This window comes from Corvus cornix, chromosome 8, assembly GCF_000738735.6.
Source record: "Corvus cornix cornix isolate S_Up_H32 chromosome 8, ASM73873v5, whole genome shotgun sequence".
In the NCBI taxonomy this organism is placed as follows: Eukaryota; Metazoa; Chordata; class Aves; order Passeriformes; family Corvidae; genus Corvus; species Corvus cornix.
The window spans coordinates 15,905,294-15,925,510 of record NC_046338.1 but is presented as its reverse complement, the minus strand read 5'-3'; the positions used below and the strand labels follow the sequence as shown (position 1 = coordinate 15,925,510).

Below are 20,217 nucleotides of genomic sequence, written 5' to 3'. Positions count from 1 at the left end.
GACCAGTCATGGATGCATTGCACGGTGGTTGGCCCTGCTGTCACTGGAGAACACAACTGTTCGTGCTGTATCTGTAACTGAACTGAGGCAAGCTGTTCCTCAGGGCCTTTTTTACAGGAATCCAAAAATTCAGTCCTCCCAAGCTGCTCAGGATGCAACATATCCACATAGCAGTCTGTTTGTCTGTACTTCTGCAAGCAAATAGGTCGATGTATTTCTAATCATTTGGTTTGGCTTAAACGGAGCATCAGCAGTTGTCTTGCTGTGTTTCTTCAGTGTGGAGATGACTAAGTAAACAGCTTGCTTAGAGAGGCTGAACTTCCATCACTGTCTAACCCATTCTAATATTAACAAACATCTGGCAGGAATGAGTTTAGGGAACCTTATTTCTGCATGAGGCAGGGTGACAGGCTTAAAGACGGGTTGAGGTATCTTCTAGTCCTGCCCAGACTGATGATGATTTGCTGTCTAAATCAAATTGTGCTGGGATCACACATTAGAAACGCATTGACAGGGCTCTGCCATGCAGCTAATGATGAGACTGCCTCCGCCTCTTTAATCTTTCTATGTGATATAATTTCTGCATGATTTGCGTTTTTCACAATCATTCAGGCATTCTACCTCCCTTAAAGAATCCACAGCTTATAGATAGGAAATATAACTGTTTTCAATATCCTTTACCCCAGGTGACGAGAAGGCTGTACCAAACCTTAAAGTAGGTCTCAAGTCACAGGTTTAGCCTCCTTCCTTGCTTTGGACTGAAAAGCAGTACCATGCTCCACAGTGGCTGTGAGGCCGGTTGTTGCATAGACAGCGATCCCATCACACTGGGTGACACTGCCCAGATAAACTCCCCTCAGCCCACTGTCACTGTGCCCTATGGCTCTGCTACCAGTACTGAGATCCCTCAGCAAATCCAAGACTTTTGTTCTGATGTTTAGGATCACAACCCAAAGACTCAACAGAAGCCCCATTTTTCTTGTTCTCAACAAGCTGCAGAAGTTACACTTGGGACTGTCAGGTTTCATGCTGAACTCCCTGTCTTGAGAACTGAGAAGTCTGAAAGCCAAGATCTTCTGCAAGAAATGAGAACGACAGTCAACACTACAGCTGTAGAAGCACCTGCTTTGTTTAATGTGACTTTAAGTAAAGGCATCAAAATCTAACCTACTGCCTTCATGTAACCATACACCACAAATTTCTCTGCACAGCCATGGAAACATGATCTACAGAACAGCTATTTCTGTAAGATTTTTATTAAAAATGCAGTCCACAAAGCAGAACCCCCATACTCAGACATGGTGTACAGTGCCTGGGCATCCTGCTTTGCTACCGGAGAGGGCAGCTCAGGACTGCAAAGCCATTTACATAGCAGCAGAGAGCCTTTCACAAGTGCCAGCACCCTCCCTTACACTAAGAGGCTTGATACCTGCCCAGGAATGCCATAGTTCTGTATGTGTCATGGGAAGCAGTTTCCAAAAGGTCAATTTATTGGAAAACTAAAGGATCTTTACCAAAATGAGTTACAGTGGCAGCAGCAAACAGAATGGGCAATTTCCTACTTCCTCTCATTTTAACAAACACAGGTTTTTCTTCCAGGGCCATACAAGTGTTCTGCAGAATTTGATTAGCCAAATAAAAACAGTGGTAGGTCATTTAGATTGTGTACATGAAAAAAAAAAAGAAAAATTATTCTGAAGTACTGTATTCTAGTGTTCTAGATAGAAACCATACCTACAGAATTTACTGGGAGCAGTAACTCATACCTCTTCCTTCTTAAGAGTACAGGCACCACAGAACAAGTTCAGCATAAGGTACTTGAAATCAGAGTTTTTACTATGCAAACACACTTTTCACCCATTAAAAAAATAGATTAGAGGAAGATATAAACATCTTATTTATTAAATCAAATAGAAATGCAAAATATATTTCACATGCCTTACATGGAAAAGAGATGAACTTCCAAGACTTTAAAGCAAAACTGTGTCAGTTGACACGCAGGAAATAGGAACATTATAAACAGTCACAAAGAGGAGGAAGGACTTGGGGGAGGTGACATGGGGATGCTGGGCAGTTCCTCCCCACACTGAGAAAGATCTCCTAAAAACAAGAATGGAGTTTATGCTAAGCAAGCATTAGAAGCCAGAAATTAACTTTAACATACATTTATTTTGGAGAAAATTGTCAGAAGAAGTACAGTTGGCTACTAACTAGTCAAAAAAGTGGTCTAAGTTATGTGTACCATACTCATTAAGTGGACATGGGTTTATTTTTTGAGTATACCATAGTTGGGTGAAATAGACATGGATTTATTTTTTGAACATCAGTAGGGCCAGCAGGAGAATCAGAAACACCAAAAGCACCTTTTAAAAACTAGATCAATACACAGCCACATTCTGTGCGACTCTGCTATTAAAAAGGGGGGAAAAAGATGAAAAATAGAACTGTTTTTCTAAATATTTTAATCATTTTCTGATCCTCCAACTCTTCCTCCCTCCTACACAAAATTTCTTGGAAACTGAAATGACACTCAACAGCAAATACAAAGCATACACCAAAAGTATATTCCACAGTTTTTTCTAAAGAGTCAATAGTCCAGCAATTTTAAAGTGATCTATGTGCAAAAAATAAACAAATGAGAGTTAAAAAAAAAAAAATCTGCTGCAGCCTTAACTTCTACTTAAAAAAAAGAATCTCAGGATTAGCACTAAGTTTCCTAGTGGAGGACAGATCAGTAACTCCAAGTACTCTGCCTAACCTGTGACTTCGTATTGCGAAACTGTCAACAGCCCAAGCTTACTACCAGCTGGCAAGTGGAAAACAGACTGTATCCCCATGAGAAGTAGGAAAACCACTACTCATAAACTGGTCTTCTGATATACATAAATATATGGTGCAGGTATGTACTCAGAGACCGCTGCCTACAGCTAAGAACAGTCCTCCCAGCATGACTAACAGTAAATTATTAACAATAAAATGTGCAAGACTTCTAAGAGCAGTATTTGAAAAGTTCCTGCCTGCTCAGTGCCTCTAGGCCTAAACTATCTGCTTGTTAATAGTGGTGTAAGTCAGGGCAGCTCTGGTGAAGTTACAGTAGAAATCACTGTGCATGAGGATTTCTGTGTGAGAAGAACAGTCCCTTGAACTACAGACTAGTTCAGTCCTGACCACACTACAATAGGGAATTGTGTTTAAACCATGAGTAATCATGCAATCATCTCCCAGCATAGTACTTCTTTTCTGCACACATGGAATGTAAATGACTGAGATTTACAACTGATGATTTTGCAGATTTAATGGATTATATTTCTCTAATGGTTCTGGCAATGCAAATTCAGTTAAAAAAAACACCACCAAGAAGACCAACAACAACAAAAAAATCCCAAGCTCACTGCTGTCTGCTTTTTTCTTTACTGTATGACTTAACTGACACAGGGTTTTCTAACAGTGAGTAAGTGTTCAGAGACATCAGATTAGTTGGGCTGGGGTACGGTAAAGTCCAGGTGCGGAAGACACCACAACAGATGATAAAGCTTAATCACAGTTGAGTGAAAAAGCAGATTGTATGTCTGTTATTAGTCTAGTAAATGGAGATGATGCCCCACAGCCTAAGCAAGGGCTGTGAAACAAAACAATCACCAACTCAAAAAATGCCTTGAGTATTCCAGATAAAAACTCAGAAGAGCAAAACATGAGCAGTAAAGTCACTTGGTGTTTAATGGCTTTCAAAGTCATGTTCCTAAAGAGTCCAAACATCAAAACTATCTCCAACTTGAAAGCCACATGGCAGCATTCTCCCAGTGCTACCACTGCTGCATGGAGCAGAGGAGCATTATGGAGGCTGAGGGGGAGACCAGCTGCAGGAAGGTGACGGGCCTTTGCCAGTGTGAAGGACTAGCACACTGGACCACAGAAGGAATCTCACCCAGAAACATGAGGCCTTGAGGAGAAGAATGAAGGCAAACACAACCTGGCCTGGAGAGTGTACTTGAAGTACTGGAGAGGGTCCAGAGAAGGTCAGTGGAGCTGGTGAAGGGTCTGGAACGTAAGTCATGTGAGGACTGGCTGAGAGAGCTGGGGGTGTTAAGCCTGGAGAAAATGAGGCTCAGGAAGGACCCTTATTGCTCCCTACAACTACTTGAAAGGATGGTGCAGTGAGGTGGGGGTCAGTCTTTTCTCCCAGGTAACAAGCAATAGCACAAGAAGACACAAGCTGTGCTAGGAAAGGTTTAGATTATTAGGAAAAATTTTTTCACTGAAAGGGTGGTCAAATATTGGAATAGGCTGCCCAGGGAAGTGGTGGAACCACCATTGCCAGAGGCATTCAAAAAAAGCGCAGACATGGTGATTAGGGACATGGTGGACCTGGCAGTGTTAGGTTAATGATTGGACTTGATGATCTTACAGGTCTTTGCCACCCTAAACAATTCCATGATTCTATGAAACCACATACCTTAATGCAGGAAAATGGTGGTTCTGGTGCAGTTCAAATCACACCCAAACTGGTTTCATTTGCCAAGGATAGCTAAACACTAACAACACAATTCAACATGTGTTTCATGTGCTGTTAGGCCCATATCACATACAACATTTAGCCTTGGTTTGCCTCCCCATAATGCACTAAAGTAAAACCAGACCTTAAGGAATAACTTGCATAGTAAGAAAAGGTCATCAATTTAATCATTTACTTTAAGCAGACAAGCAAATTTGTAAACATTCAAAAGCGGCAGCATCCAAGTTACAAACAATTTAAGGAAAAAAGAATTGAGATTATTAAGGTTTTTATCCTCTCAAAAATTTTGGAAATGAACTTTTAAAACACTGCAAACATTGAACACTCAGTTGCACTTCTTCTAATGCTGCTAGTAATTCTGCCTTCCAAGGAATTCTGCTTTTTAAAACCATGATCTCACAATTGCCGTATTTTTATCTAGCATTTGCTGTTTGGAAGCCAGCTACCAGAGCATTTCAGTCTAAATCCCATTAGCAAAGGGAATGCTTGTGTCTTGATTCAACACCTCTTTAACTTCTGAGGGTAAAGTGTCAAAGAGGTGATCTTCCACTATGAGCCCGCTTTTCCTGAGAAGCTGACACTGCCCCAGCATAGCTGGCAGACGGTCCAAGCAGTTTCCCTTCAGTTCCAGGTAAGTCAGCTGCAACAGCTGACTTACTTTATCTGGGATTGAGGTAATGCAGTTTTGTCCCAGACTCAAAGTCCTCAATTTAACACATTTAAACAACTGTTTTGGCAAAACGTCGACTTTGTTTCCTGTGATGTGAAAATGCTGAAGATTTTGAAGCAAACCAATTTCCACTGGAATCACCGCAATTGAGTTGTAGCTTACATCTAAACACCTAAGTTTCTGTAAACTGAACACTGCGGCAGGTAAGGTTTCAAGTTTGTTATTGGAGAGATAAAGAGACTCCAAATTTTTTATGTGGGTAATGGATGAAGGAATGCTGACTATTTTATTGTGCCACAGCTTTAAACAAGTCAGTCTTTTTAAATGCTGGAAACTGATGATTTCTTCAATTGTGCGTATACTATTTGACTTTAAATCCAGTTCCTGTAAGTTAGAGAGACTGAAGATGGCATGGGGAATTCTCTCCAGTTCACAGTTCTGCAGTTCCAACTCCGCAACATTAGTCATTTTCTTAAGGCTATTGAGTACCACAAGCTTAGTGCCATCATTATGAATGACTAGTTTTGTTAGATGTGGTGCTACATCTGTGATATTGGGGGGAATTTTGGTCAAATTGCTCTTCACGTGGAGAATTTTAAGGTGTCTCAACTCTCTAAGAGATTCAAGCCCTATCATTTTATTATTTTCAGAGTTCAAGTTGCCTATCAAATACAATTCACGGAGGGTTTTGAGCAAATACACCCACGCAGGAATTTCTGCAACATCTGTGAATTTCACATGAAGGCATCTCAAGTGGTCTCGGAGGAAGCTAAAGGCAGTCTGCTCGACCTTCGCAGGGCAGTGGTACAGATGAAGCTCCTGAAGATTCGTCATCTGGGAAATTTTGGCTGTAATTTTCGCTTCAGGAATGAGCTCCAGTTTCAACACATCCAGATCTGTCAAATCAAACACTGCATCAGGAACCCCTGACAGCATGAAGAGATGCAACTCTTGCTTGTCCTGGGCATTGCGGGAGACGTGCTGCCGAAGCTTCTCGTAAGTCCACTCATGGTTTAAACTAATTCCGCGCAGTTTGTTCTCGCTTACCTCTGACAAAAAGACACCAAATCGCTTAGAATACAGCTGGTCATACTGATCTACCATGTGCAAGAGAAACGCAAAATCATTTTTGACATCGGGGATATCGCTGAAGCTACTCTCTTCTCGGACCTTTTCAAAAGAGTATTCTTTTAAAGGTATTCGGAACAGCCAGAACAGCGTGTAGAGACAGATAAAACCATAGACACAAATGAGGGAAATGTAGCTGATAAGCAGCTTCTTCAACATATAAGCCATATTGTGTGTACATTCAAACCGTGTGTAGCCAATCAGGTGTTCCACTTTTGGGCTGCAGATGTGTTCAAAACTGATGGTGTTGACAAAGTTTGCAGTATAGCAGAGAATAAATATGAACTTGACAGTCTTGATGACAGTCTGGCCAACATAGAGCTTATAAATCAGATCACTGTCTTCCACGTGAGCCCGGAACTTACGGACTTTCTCAAACAGTGCTTTGGCTTGTTCTCCATCTTTCTTATCTAAAATCGTGACACTGGGAATCTCAATCATTGGCTTGTCAGCTGAAAATTTGAAGCCAGATTTGGTTATCATGGGAGTGCTAGCACTTGGGCTTCCTTCATCACTGCTAGTGGAAACATACTTGGGCAGGGACTGGGCACCAGTTAACCTCTGTTTGTTCTCCTCAGAGTCCTCACATGCCGTTTCAGACAATGCTTTTGTAGTCCAAGGAGACTCAAAGCACTTCCCCAATATAGACACGAAATGCTCAATTTTTGAGCAAGTCTTGGGATACTTGAACCAAAAATTACTACTGACTATTAAAATGATAGTATGGATGAGAACAAGATAGGGAAAATACTTGGAGTACCAAGGAAGAGCCAAATGATAGCACATCTGGTTAATAAATACGTACTGCTGAAAATCCAAATTTGTTTTACGGCCCGAGGAATCTTTCTGCTCCTTCTTCAGCTCCTGGCCTGATTCAGTGGGTTGATACTGAGAAGAGGTAGCTCTGCTCAGAAGAATGTCAGGTGTTACAGTAGGGGCACTTCCCAAGGAAACAGTTCTCGCTGATGATTCTTCTTGACCAGTGGTTGTTTCAACAGTGGTAAAGTCGGCCTTCCCTGATGTATCAGGCTGCACTTTTGAATTTACAGTAGAGTGCAGAACTGGCAAGCAGACCACCTGGTCTTTTGTCAGCTGCATGGTTCCAGCAAAAATGGCAACCATTAACATAACAACAGCAAGATAATCCATAAATACATCCCACCATGGTTTCAAGATACGGTAAGTTGGCTGGATGTCATTGAGTGATGCAACTTCTGCAAGGGTGAACATTCCTACAAGAGAACAAAGACAAAATCAGTATTGTTGACTGGGGACATTAATTTTACCATTTAAAAACAATCCCAGCATGACATACAGATCCTCGGAAGGTTTCACTTTTCCTTATTTTTCGTTGCCTGTCACACATTGTCCATCGTTCTGCTCAACAGTTTTCTCAAAGGATATGACCAAAACAATACATTACTTTAGCAAAACAGAAGGCTTCTCACTTCAAGCTAGATCATGTTTATCTATCTTTGCCACTTCACAGCACCAAAGCCTGCTCTGTGCAAGTGAAATACCTGAAAGGTAAAATGCTGTAGCTGATATGTATTAATAAAAAGAAGAACAACAATAGACTACACAGCACAAAATCCAGTTCTGTAAAAATGATTGCTTGAGTCTCAGCATATAAAATCCAGTACTAACAGTATTTTGTGGTACCTTGCATTTTAAAAAAATAGCATTTTTCTAAATGCTTTGCACTCTGCTCATGACTTGGACAGCACATTTTAGGTCTTGTTATGTTGTCAGCAAGGCCTCTCATTTCTTTCCATCTAGCACAACACAGTATCATCCACGTGTCTTATCAGATTGATGGGCTCCCTTCCCTTTTAAGTACCACTGCACAAATGAAAGCCTTGCAGTTACTATGTCAACATTTGGAACGTATTTTTTAACATACTTAGCTGTTTGAAAGTAAAAAACAGTTGGATGGGGCCTTAAGTAACCTATCTAGTGAGTGGTATCCCTGCCCATGGCAGGAGTGTTGGAACTAGATGGTATTTTTAGGTCCCTTCCAACCCAAAATGTTTATTCTATGACTGGACCAAATATTGGTACTGTATACATATTTTTCCCCAACTGATTCAAGCCAGCTAACCAAGAACAAATCCCACAACTCTTTCTTAATATAATGGGGAAAACATTTTTTCAGATTATCATCACAGCCTAGTGATCACAGGAAGCTGGTTAGTGCATGTAGCACAGGAGCTGACTGCACAGCTTTCATTTTATCTTAAACATATGCATGGTGAGACAAAGCAGCAAACTGACTACATGAGAATCCAAAACCTCTCTACAGCTTTAAATAACTCACTTTGCTTTTTGTTTTTACAAAATATGGAGGACTCAACTTACCAGCTCTAAAAAAAATAAGCTTCCTGCGCAAGCAGGATGTGGTAAAATCATCATATTAACTGCTGAATGTGTGACCCAAATTTGCCATTTTTAAAGAAAAATATCTAGCTCGTGTGCACACATGCAGCAGGGAAGGAGATAGTAGGCACTTTATCCCACAGAGTCTGTCTCCCTTTGCTTGGGAGATAAACAGCTTAGCAGAGCACAAGGAGATCAAAGCAAGCAGTAACAAGATGCATTCGATTTATTATTTTTAACTTGTAGCATAACAGATCGGACAGACCTGTACCTTACACACCCTAAAGCACAGTGTCACAGGCAACATAAATACAATGTGATGATTCAATTAGTTCTAGATAAAAGGCATTTTCTACACACAGAACTCAAATACCAGCAATTGCCTATATGGTCAAAGTCATGCACTAGCACCCCTCCTTCCCCACACCAGTGCAAGCAGCTCCCACATCTGTGGGAAAGGCCAGCACTTGTCTTTACTACCACAGAGCTCATGATCAAAGTCTCTCCTCCAACACAGGGAGATATCCAGTCCCTGGCCTCCCACTCACTCCTCCCAGAAGCTTTTACCAGTCTTGCATACCAAGCCCGAGATGTGGCAGAGGCAGCCAGAGAGGAGAGGACTTTATCTCACTGCAGCACTCATCTCAGTGCTCTTGGCACAGTTGCCAAAACTTAGAAGTTACAGCTCAGTTTCTCAGGGAACCAGCAGAAGGAGCTTCCAGTTCTCGTTTTATTTTCCAGTGGGAAAATGAATGTCAAATACTCCTCCCTCATCAGAAGTTTTTGATGTCTCAGTCCTCCCAGCAGCACAAGGACCTCCTTCCAGCAGCAGGGTTCCTGAGCCTGTCCCCACCCACCTCCCAAGGGCTACAGCTGCTGTAGAAAGTGCTGAAGGACACCAAGCAGTAACACACCCCAGCTATCAAAGCCTCGAAGTGCCTTACGTGGAAGTTAGCTACAAACTCCTACCTTTAATGTCTCCCAGTGCTTTACCTACACCGAGTCACAGCGTGACTGCTTGCCCTAGAATTGCTACCTTGGACATTTAAATAACAACAGTGTGCAAATGAACAGCATTAGCCATTTGTGCTAAAGTGAACAGATTGATATAAAATGACCCTCCTAACTCCTCAGGCTCAACTGTGTCACCTGCCCAGAACAGGAAAACCACAGAGCAGCAGTAGAGGTGATTTTTCCCCCTGAATGGATTTTCTTCTTCCCAGGAAACTCTTTGGAAGGGATACTCTCGATCTCCACACTGTTTTCACTGTGGTCTCACCTACCTTGGCTGCCACAAGAACTTCTTGCCCACCAGGTGAGTTCAGCAGGAGAGCACAAAGCCAAAGGTGGAGCAAGGCCAAGTCCTGCGGGCACCCGGCAGCCGTGCCCCAGCTCGTGCAGCCATGCACGGTGCAGGGAGAGCAGGGCAAGTGGGGTGGGAAGGAGGAACGAGATCACTGCTGGAACAAACACAGGTAGCTGCTACTGCTTGTTCCTCTGGGGCTAGCCTTTTCCTCAACTTTGCACTAGCTAATTACGTGGGAAGTTACTTCACTGCAGTTTGGGGCATGGCCTCCAGAATGCCTTTCACAGAAAGAAGGTGATTTTTTTTGCTTCTGCCATGAGAACATGTGGATTAAGCACTGAAACCCAAGTACTGCAGACGTAACTGCTCTAAACAACTGAAATAATGGAAAAGAAATGACAGAGCACAAAGTGGCTCCAGCTAAAGACTTAGAAAAAACAGCAAAAGCTAAAGATCGCCTCTACCAGACCTCCGTCTTGCACACACAACATCATTTCCAAAAAGGTTAGGAGACACAACAGAGCCTGAGTAATCCTCTTTGTGGAGCTGTAGGCAGCATGGTGTAACAGGAGCTTTACACCAAGAAGTAGCACATTCAGTGTTCTGAACACATCTTTTCTTTCACGTTACTGGTACTCAGAGAAGAGCTGTTGTTCTGGCAGAGATTAGCAGTTACAAAACACAAAACACTCCTCTGTGGCATTACTAACACTGTCTCATAAAAGACAGTCAGACCTTTTTCCAGCTAGCAAAAATCAATTCCGAGAGCTGAAAACAGGTTTGCCTCCTTACATGTCCAAAATTTTTAACGTTCTGAGTCTTAAAAACCAAAATGAAAAACTATGAACCTACACACAGTATAAGACACATTCTGACACCCTGCAAATAAATTTGATCTTTTCTCTCTTAAATCCATCACAACATGTATTGGTGTTTGATTTTACTAAACTAATAACCACAGAAGTTAGCTTTTATTATATTTCTGCACACACTTAGAAATCAAACTATTAAGAGGCACTCAGAACAACAGGGCTGTACAGTACTGTAATGGGTTTGGATATCTTTATTCCGCAGTTGAATTTAAACTATTCAAAGCTTTTAAAACCTACTGTTTGAAATATTCCTTGGAGTAGGTGGATAGTATTTTCATCACTAATTTTCAACTCCTTTTAAGAGTGCCAGATTGGGCTTTGGGTTTCATTATAAGCTACAGCGATAACACAGAAGTAAGGAAAAAAAGAAAGAAAGAAAGAAAAAAAAAAAAAAAAGACCCAAATGCCAGTCTGTGTCTGGCAGGCAGAGCCTGCACCAGCCTGCCATAGGTGGTCTCCCCTCAAGACCAGTCAGGGCATGCTCTACTCACAACCCCAATGCAGAAAACATCTGTGAGCAGATAGCTGAAACTGAAGAACAAAGTCCTGTGCAGCTGAAATGTTAAAATACCTGATTTCTCATGGTGAAAACACACACTTCTTTCAGCTCTTTTCAGGGTTTACAAGGCACCAAACGGACCTTGAGGCTCAGCAGAACATGGGGTTTTGAACACACCCAAAATCCAAAGAGACCCACACTAGGAAAGTGAGGTTCTTGAAGAGAAATGTTTTTTAATTCCCAGTAAGGAATTTTAGGACAGACTCCTTTTTCAAATAGCACATTTCTGTTTAGTTTTAATAATATATTTTAATCCAGGCCTATTGCAGTATGATCCTTAGGGCTGCACAGTTACATTAAGACTTCTATTTTAACAAATAACCTTTTTTCCTCTCAAACCCTGTCTCCAGCTCTGTAACATGGATGACATTCCAGGATAACATTAACTTCTTTCACTTCTACCTATCACTTCCAGCTATCTACTGGGTGTATTCTTTCTCCTGAAACAAAACCAAAATCTTTAGCCTAAATAAATGCAACTGTTCTAAGCACAGCTGTTTCTTGCTACCTTCTAAGATTTTAGGTGGAAAACCTTGAAGTTCTGAAAGTACTGCAGTAGCATGATTTGGAGCTCTAGAATTAAACTTACTTTGTTTATTTTGCAGTTATACAAGTTACAGTGAAAATGGAATATAAAGAGAAAAAAATTAACAATGACAATACAATTGCTATAGGCCCACATTAAATCAGCAAGGGTAGCAACTAATTTAATAAATCATTCTTTTTAACAATTACAATAATTTCATTAGTCTTAAAGAAAAGGTGTAATAGAAAGAGGTCGGAATGTGATTCGCCTGGTGAATTTCTGACCCATTTCAGACTATAAATGCTGAAATACAAAATGGACATATTTGGGATATTTCCTAAGAAACTGTTCTAGCTGAAATACAGAAGTTAGCGGAAAAGGAAGCAGCAGACTGGTATGTCACTAATGTTTATTTACATCCTACTTCTTCCTGTACTTACAGATAAAAGCTGTCTGTCCTGTAGCTTACTGGCCCTCCTATCTTAAAAGCATATTTAAAGTTAAAGCAAATTCAAAGTCAGAACAAACAAATATACCGAGAATTGTAGCACATGATATACTCCTTTACTCCCAGGTTCCCAAGACTCCAAACAAGTCCACTTTGTTTCAGGAAACAAAAAAATTCCACAATTTGCATTGTCACTGCATCTGGTAAAGAATTCCCTAAAAAACCTCAACATTTCTAGCTGAAAAGAAAAAGTGCAACCATGAACAATATTGTTTTCTCCCTTCCCACAGGAAATTAAGGAGAAGAAAAGTTTTCCCAAGGCTTTGCTAGCTTGTTTTTGATCAAGTGACCATAAGTTTAAATTTATTTCCACTGTATATTTTGCTGTCACTTTCCACCAACCATTTCTACTTCTGCAATATCTTACTAAATCAGACTACTAGATCTTAATGTGATAAGAATGCATTATGAGATTCCTGTTAGCCAGGACCCTGCCAGTATCAATTGTTCCATGGAAAATCTGCAAAGGTCAAGAAGATGGCATTATCCTTTTCTTTTTCGTCCTTTTCTTCTCCACAGAAGCAAGTATAAGGAGGCCCAGAACCCTTGTGAAATAATGCACAAAGACATACAGGAAAGTCTCTGAATCATGACGAGTTTAGGCATTCTGAGCATACAGACACATCCCATACCTGCACTGGTTATTCAGTTTCTGAGACGAGAAGCTTAAAACAAACTGAAGGTTTAATCACCACTAGGCTTTGGGATCAAGTAAAAGAGGGAAATTGCCCTGCTAAAGTAAGTGGGAATATTCCAACTATCTCTAGCCTGGTTTGCAGCTCCTAGTATGTTGGCTAAGAGGACTTAGCTCTCTGCTGCTTTATTTCACAAGGGATTATTGTGCTTTACTCTACCTGAGCCCACTCAAGCTACAAAACCAGCTGTAGGTACAACTGCAACTACAGCCCCTCCTCTCAACCATCCTGCAAATTGACCCCTAAAATTCAGCCAAACATGGATTTGAGCACTATCTTGTACTGCCTGAAAAGTCCAGGAAATATTTCACAGGAAAATACAACATGGGCATTTTTATAGTGTTTCTCTACTATAGGAAATGTTTTGCTGCTACTTTAGTGATGGAAGGCATTGCAGAACATTAACACCAGGATGGGGCTTATGTTATCAGATACTTCCTGATCAGTGCTTTTATCTCTAGAAAATCAGAAAAAGATTTAACATAAAAAGTTGCATAGAAAAAGATTTCCATTATTTCTTTCCACCCAATTAGAATGACAAGAATTCCCACTTACTGTTTCTTCCCTAAACATCTGACAGCAATCAAATCTACCCATTTTAAATCAATCTGCAAGATCTAGTTTGGTTTATTTTTGTTTGCTACTCTGTAATGGATCATGACTGGATAAGGAAAAGCAATGAACATAAAGCTGAAAGGTTATTTCCTAGAGAGAAAAACATTTCAACTAAGGAACAAGAGATCCACAATAGCTTTTCATTAACTCACATTAGATAAATATATATAGAAACATATGATGCTCTTATTTGATAACACACTTAAATGATCAAGGAGGAATAATTAGCACGACTCATACACTCATTATTTGAAAACCAAAACCAAACAACACCCCCCAAATCTAACCCATCTCCCCAGTTCCCACATCCCACTGTCCAAACTGCACAGCTATAATTTTGGGCTTTCCCTTAAAGGGGATATATAATCTCCCCCTCTCTTTCTATATATATATCTCTATATATTTATATACATAATATATATAATCTCCGATATAGTCTGCAAATACATTCTCCAACTAAGGAAGCATCACCTTTATGAACAACATGAACTTCACTGACAGTAACTTGCAAAAAAATTATCAAAATCTAATTTCTCTTAGACTGCATAAAGAAATATTAGGCTTCAGTAAGCTGGAGACAAAAATAAGATTCTTTACATAATCAATATCAAATTAGTACCATTTACAAAAATGAAATCTATAAAAAAACACTTTTTTCTTTTTTAAAATCTTAAAAAATGCTGCCCTTCAAAGCTGGGCTTTTTCAGGTTGTGTAACACTCTAACCTACTTTTGGATGCTGCTATTTAAGTGTTTACACTGAATCTTCCTTGTTTACCAGTTCTTTGAAGGTCTAGTGCCATACACCACTCCTACACAGATGGTTTTGAAATCAATGTGATATTTAGAAAGCAGTATTAGCAGCCATTATTTCCCTAACAATAAACTGTCAAATCTTACCTCATTCTTGCCTTACTGTAAATGACCGGAGAGGTCTGTTTAAAGATGACTTTCAAAACAGGAGCCCATTGTTATATTTCTGAGTAGCTCCCCAAAGTACCCAAAGATTATTAACACAATTAGAGCTCCCAAAAAAACCCCCAAATTATTAACACAATTAACTCTGTATTTGCTGCATGCAAATTCTGTGTCTACAGAGCACAGAAAATGAACAACTTCCCACTTTGCCTGCTGCAGTACTCCTGAGCATGCTCTTATAAAAGAGCTGCTTTGGCCAAAAGTGCAAGCTTCAGTTTTTATTGACATTTAACCCCAGGCTTCAGAGTGCAGAGCAGGTGCCCACTATACTTCAGAAAGCTCGGGGAGACCCTAAAAGCTGGATGTTCAGCAACACTGCTCCATCCTTACTTCTCACAGGTTAGCAGGGTCAGAGACCATGAAGGGCAGGAGAGAAGAGATGGGAGAAGCAAACAAGACTGGAGAGAGTGGTCCTTGAGCATCCCTCTTCATTGGTCTATATATCTGGTAAACAGCTCAGGATTAGATATGTTCCAGTTGAAGTCAGTTAACCACATGTGATTTTACAGTTACAAAACAAACCACCTAGCAAGGCAACATGCAAGAAACCAAAAGAGATGGTTAATGAGACATTTACCAGTAGGGTAAATACTGAACTTCAGATGCTTTTCATAGCTGTAAGCAACAGTCCATGAATGCACAGGCATTTCATGGGCACAGCTGCCAGAACAGAAATCCTCCAGCAGAGTGGCAAGGACCTGGCACATAAAGGCAAAGAACACGCCTTGGATATACCCCGGCACATGCACTCCCGCCCTTACACTGCTGCTACAACCACTCTTATTTACACAATGCCAATTCATCCTTCTTTTATCTGAGGCAGCACATCCCCAGTGATCAAACTCGCACCACCAAGGCTGAGCAACCAAATTTCCAACAGCATTTTCTATTTCACCCAACCAGAGAGCAAAAATAGTGAGCAGACACTTTGTATCTCATTTCACAGAATTCCCAAAACAGCCAGACAGTAATCTTGAAAAGACAGCCTAACTTGTGCATGCAGTGCTCCCAGTTTAACACCAAGCACTTTTACTCAAGTGCAGACTCAACTGAAAACTACTGAAGTTGATTTAACCTGTGCTGGCATGGATGTACAGTGTACACTAAACTAACAGCTGCTTGCGCTCAAGTATAAATATTTAATCCTTTTGCCATTTCTAAATCTGTTGTTCCCCTGTCTTTTAGGCCGTGAGGTTTCTGCAGTGTTTTCATGACCACTATCAGAAGTAGAGGAACACACAGTAAACATCTGTCACTTCTACTAACCAGAGCACTTTGGGAATTTATCAAGTTGCAAAAGCAAGCTGCAACAAAATAAAAGCACATCTGGTAGCTCTTGTCCCTAGAGGCTGCTTTTTATCACTAAAAACAACCCAGCAATACAATTAAAAATAAATTAAAAGGATTGGAAGACGAAAAAAAGTAAAACAATAAAACAAACTTTTATTTCTTTTTTAGTTTAGAAATCTGAAAAATAGAACAGTTAAAAATGGTTTAGACCCAAGTTGTTTAAATTTGCTTTTACATAGATAAGTCCACATGGCTACAAAGTTTGTTACATGAAATTGCTTGATCTCAGATACAGATAGCACTCAGCAACTCATGCAATTCCTCTGAAAAATACTCCTTTCTCATGCACAGCCACACACACTGCCAGAGTCTGTCTCTCCTTCCGAATTCACTTGGAACTGTGGCAACTTCAAAGTGGTAAGAAATTTAACCTGGCATACATCGGAGCTTATAGTTTGGTGGTTTTAAGCCACAGAATGTAAAGATACAAATAATTTACAGAACATATTAGTAGCTCTAACTACTCACCCTAAATGTACCGAAATAAGAAGGAGTGCCTACCAAAGAGAAAGGAATGTGTTGCTGGAGATTTTAATAGCGCCTCTTCAGGGCAAAATGACCTCTCCACCTTAACTCATGGTACTGAAGTCTTGTTTTACTTAATTTCTAAACTGCATTCCCATCCATATGGAAGCAGGTTTACCAAGTAACTACAGTAAACTATTTTCAATGAATACTTTCTCCTTCCTTTTATTTTTAATGGACATGTAAGCAACCTTGCACTGGAACATTAACAGCAACCTCATGGAGATCTACAGCCAAGAACAGACAAAACTTCCACTAAAGAACAGGCTCCATTATTCCCTATCTGAGCAGGTTCATCTCTTCAGCCTACAAACACAGTGACTCTCACTGGGTTACATGCTGAACAGAAGTTTCATAAAGATTTGCACACATATAAGCTACTGTATTTTCAAATATCTGCAGTGACACTTTCATTATACCCATTACTTAAAAGCAATCTAGGAAAGGCCACACTTAAATTAAAAACTTAAAACAACGAACACAAATTAAGCATGTGCATACCCACAAAAAAGTGCCCAGTGACACAGGCAGCTACATGTAAACACAAGCCTCCTACTCACAATCAGATTTCCTCTATTTCTGCCAAGATCTTTTCTGTGGCAAGAGCAGTAGGAAGGTGCATTAAGTGCAGCTGAGAATCAGGATATGAAAAAACACGCTTGAAGTCCACCTTTCCTTTTACCCACTCTGCTGCTTTGATAAAAAAATTAAAATGCTAGTTTACAGCTCAGTAAATAGGCTGTACCCTCAATTTTAAAATACACAGTCTCTCCGACTCCTTATGGGACAACAGTCTAACTTTGTTCCTATTTAAATGTCACACAGCTTCTTTTATCCCCAGGGAGAAGGGGATACTTCCTCACTCAAGCCAAGGTCCAGCTGTAAAGCCATGTCACAGAAACTACTCAACATAACAGCCAAGCAGCCCCTGACACCCCCCAGCATCCTGTCTCCCCCAACCCAGGGCAGAGACTACAAAACTGATAGCCTGCTGCCAACACTACCTGCTCTTTATCAAGCAGAGAGATCTTCTACACCTCAGACATCCTGCCAGATGGGTAACAACTATGACTTCTCACATAAAACTCTGATCAGCAGATGAAGGATGGGTTATTAATGGTTACCACATTCCTGCCAAGCTTTTAATAGCTGAACCTCCAGTGGTTTCATGCCCGGAAAAATGCCTGCAGCTGAAGCATTTATCCTCAAACGGATTTATTTAAGTTTACTATAATTCTTTTTCCTCTTCTAAACTTAAGCTGCTTTCTGTAAGAGATAAGCTATTTGCTTAGTCCATCTAGTCCCATAATTGTTTGGTTCAGGGTGTGTACTACAGTACTTAAGCATAAAAAGAAATTGTGCTGCAACATGTATTTTGGGGGCTCTTTTGAAATTTTGCTCATGAGTTCAGATCACCTCCTTCCTTTTTATGCTTTATTTTCTCAAAACCCCATTCAAAACACTGCCTTAAGAACAGAAAGAATGTTCTAAGACTTGCTGTCCTCCCAGAGATTGCAGCACTCCTGCTCTAACAAGCAAGCTTTCAGCTCTGCAAAAAGGTTCAGTAAGGTTCCATTGTGCTGCTTGATGCCATTCACCAGCACCAGCAGATCCATACAACCTCCAGTTCAAATATTTACTATTGCTAAATTTATATGATTATTTGACTCAAATGCTCCAGCTGGAATTGTAACCTCTGCACTGAGGGCCCTCCAGCAGGGAGTGGGCAGACAACCCTTGCCCCTGAAGGCTCACAATCTAAAAGTGATTATTTGTTAGGCAATGATAAGCATGTTTGTGGCTGTAACATTCAAAGCCAAAAACCAAACTCCCTCAGGCTTCCAGAAAAAGATAAAAAAGTGGGATAACAGCATGATTAAAGTATAATCAAATTTAATGTTTTAATGCACTGCCATCTTTGAGAAGGCTTAACATTATGTCCAAATAAATCCCTTTACAATTACAGCATTCCTATATACTTAGCCATACTCCTTCCCACTGGTTTGAGTATGATGCTATCTCAAAAATAAGGTACTAAAAGTAACAACTCTTGCAACCTGCCTTTCCAGTGAAATGGACAATGAAGCTTTCCTTTCCAATCAAATATGTTTTAAAACAGATAATGAAGCTGAGTTTATACTTCAACTCGAGCAAAATAAAAATACAGAAAGGAGACACTTTATTCAATCCCATCTACAGATACCACTCCTGCTCCAGCACTTATGACTTTTTCATAATTACTACAGGCTTACACACACACTTGCACTAAAATTTTTGGCAGCCACCTTCACAGACATGCATCCATGTATCATGTCACTGTCTGTCTTTTACAGCCAACACCTGCCTGGATGGCCAAATCAGAAAATCAGTGCAGAAGCAGCTTTTTTATTCTGCAGGCAGCTTCCCCTTATCCTAGGTACTTGCCATTTGAACTTGTTTTAGCAAGTTTCACATCACTTAAGGGTAGCACAATAGCTGCTCCAAAAATAAAAGCTGAGTGCCCTCTGACTGGAGGAAAACAAAACAGGTTTTGTTGTTGCCATTGTAAGTAATTTTCACATCCTTCAGCAGACCCCAGTCAGGTCCCCAGGAGATCCCAGGAGATTCTGTGCAAGCATGGATAACCAGCAAGGCAAGTTCAGGACACAGCACTGCATCATACTGACCTGGCAGAAGAAGGGTCCTTACCTTCTAAATCACCTTCCAGTCCTTCCACCAACATGCCAAGATTTCAAAAAAAAAGGGGAAATGTAAAGTCTGAGCTTGCGCAAGTACATCAGTGATTTCAGCATTCTGGCTCTCACTGTGACTTCCATCTAGCATAATGCAAGGCTTTCAGAAAGAGGTGCAATCCAGCCCCCCTTGCTGCCCTGGTGTCCTGAGCAGAACAAGGACTTGTCCTAAGGCAAATTCTTAACATCACATCCAGCAGTATTTCTACAGGCATGTGTGATGCACTAGGCATCACCTACTCAAAGCAGGATGGAGCAACTGATGTTTTTATCTTGTAACATGTCTTGGGGTGACTTTATGATGTGTATCCCATATCGCTGCCCTATGCCCAGAAATTAATTTTTGTGCCTTTCTATGCCTTTAAACTGAGCCTGAGAGAGGGAAGGAAAAACTGAGCAAAATTTTTTCAAAGCAGTTTGCAGCTTGTTCAAGGTCACACAGAGACTTTTTTTCAGCTGCAGCAGGAGAGCAAGAGGGAAGGGAAGCACCCGGCTTGCTTTTCTTTCCAGCCAGCTTTCAGTAGGTTTTGTCCCTCAGTTCCTTTTCCTCTGGAGAGTTGAACTTTTGTTTTCCTGGGACTTCGTTTTTTCCCTTTCTCTGCTGGACGGCTTCAACATCAGAATACATTGGGAGGACTTTCCACTGAGGCCTTGGCCCTGGAGGTGGGCCCACCACCCCGTCCCAGCTCCAAGGAGGGGGACAGAGAGATCTACAGAAGGACTCTGAAATTTTCCCAGGTTCCTCTCAGCAGAGCGAGAGGTTTTATTATTTAGCATCATTATTCCTTTTCCTGTGTGTTTATTAAATAAATTGTTTTTATCTCTTTCACTTTCCTTCGAGGAAAATTTATTTTTACCCGAACCT

The 20,217-nt window shown here is 40.7% G+C and overlaps 1 protein-coding gene across 4 annotated transcripts in view; it reads right to left on the bottom strand.

Moving 5' to 3' along the window:
- Window positions 1–1,879: 1,879 nt before the first annotated feature.
- The window catches only part of LRRC8D (leucine rich repeat containing 8 VRAC subunit D), a 53,390-nt gene continuing 35,052 nt past the window's right edge, over window positions 1,880–20,217 (bottom strand). For all 4 annotated transcript variants that reach the window (XM_039555952.1, XM_039555951.1, XM_010409083.4 and 1 more), the window contains one exon: window positions 1,880–7,543. In XM_039555952.1, the coding sequence (XP_039411886.1) occupies window positions 4,974–7,541 (2,568 nt within the window). In that variant the 5' untranslated portion in view covers window positions 7,542–7,543 and the 3' untranslated portion in view covers window positions 1,880–4,973. The remainder of the gene's footprint in view (window positions 7,544–20,217) is intronic.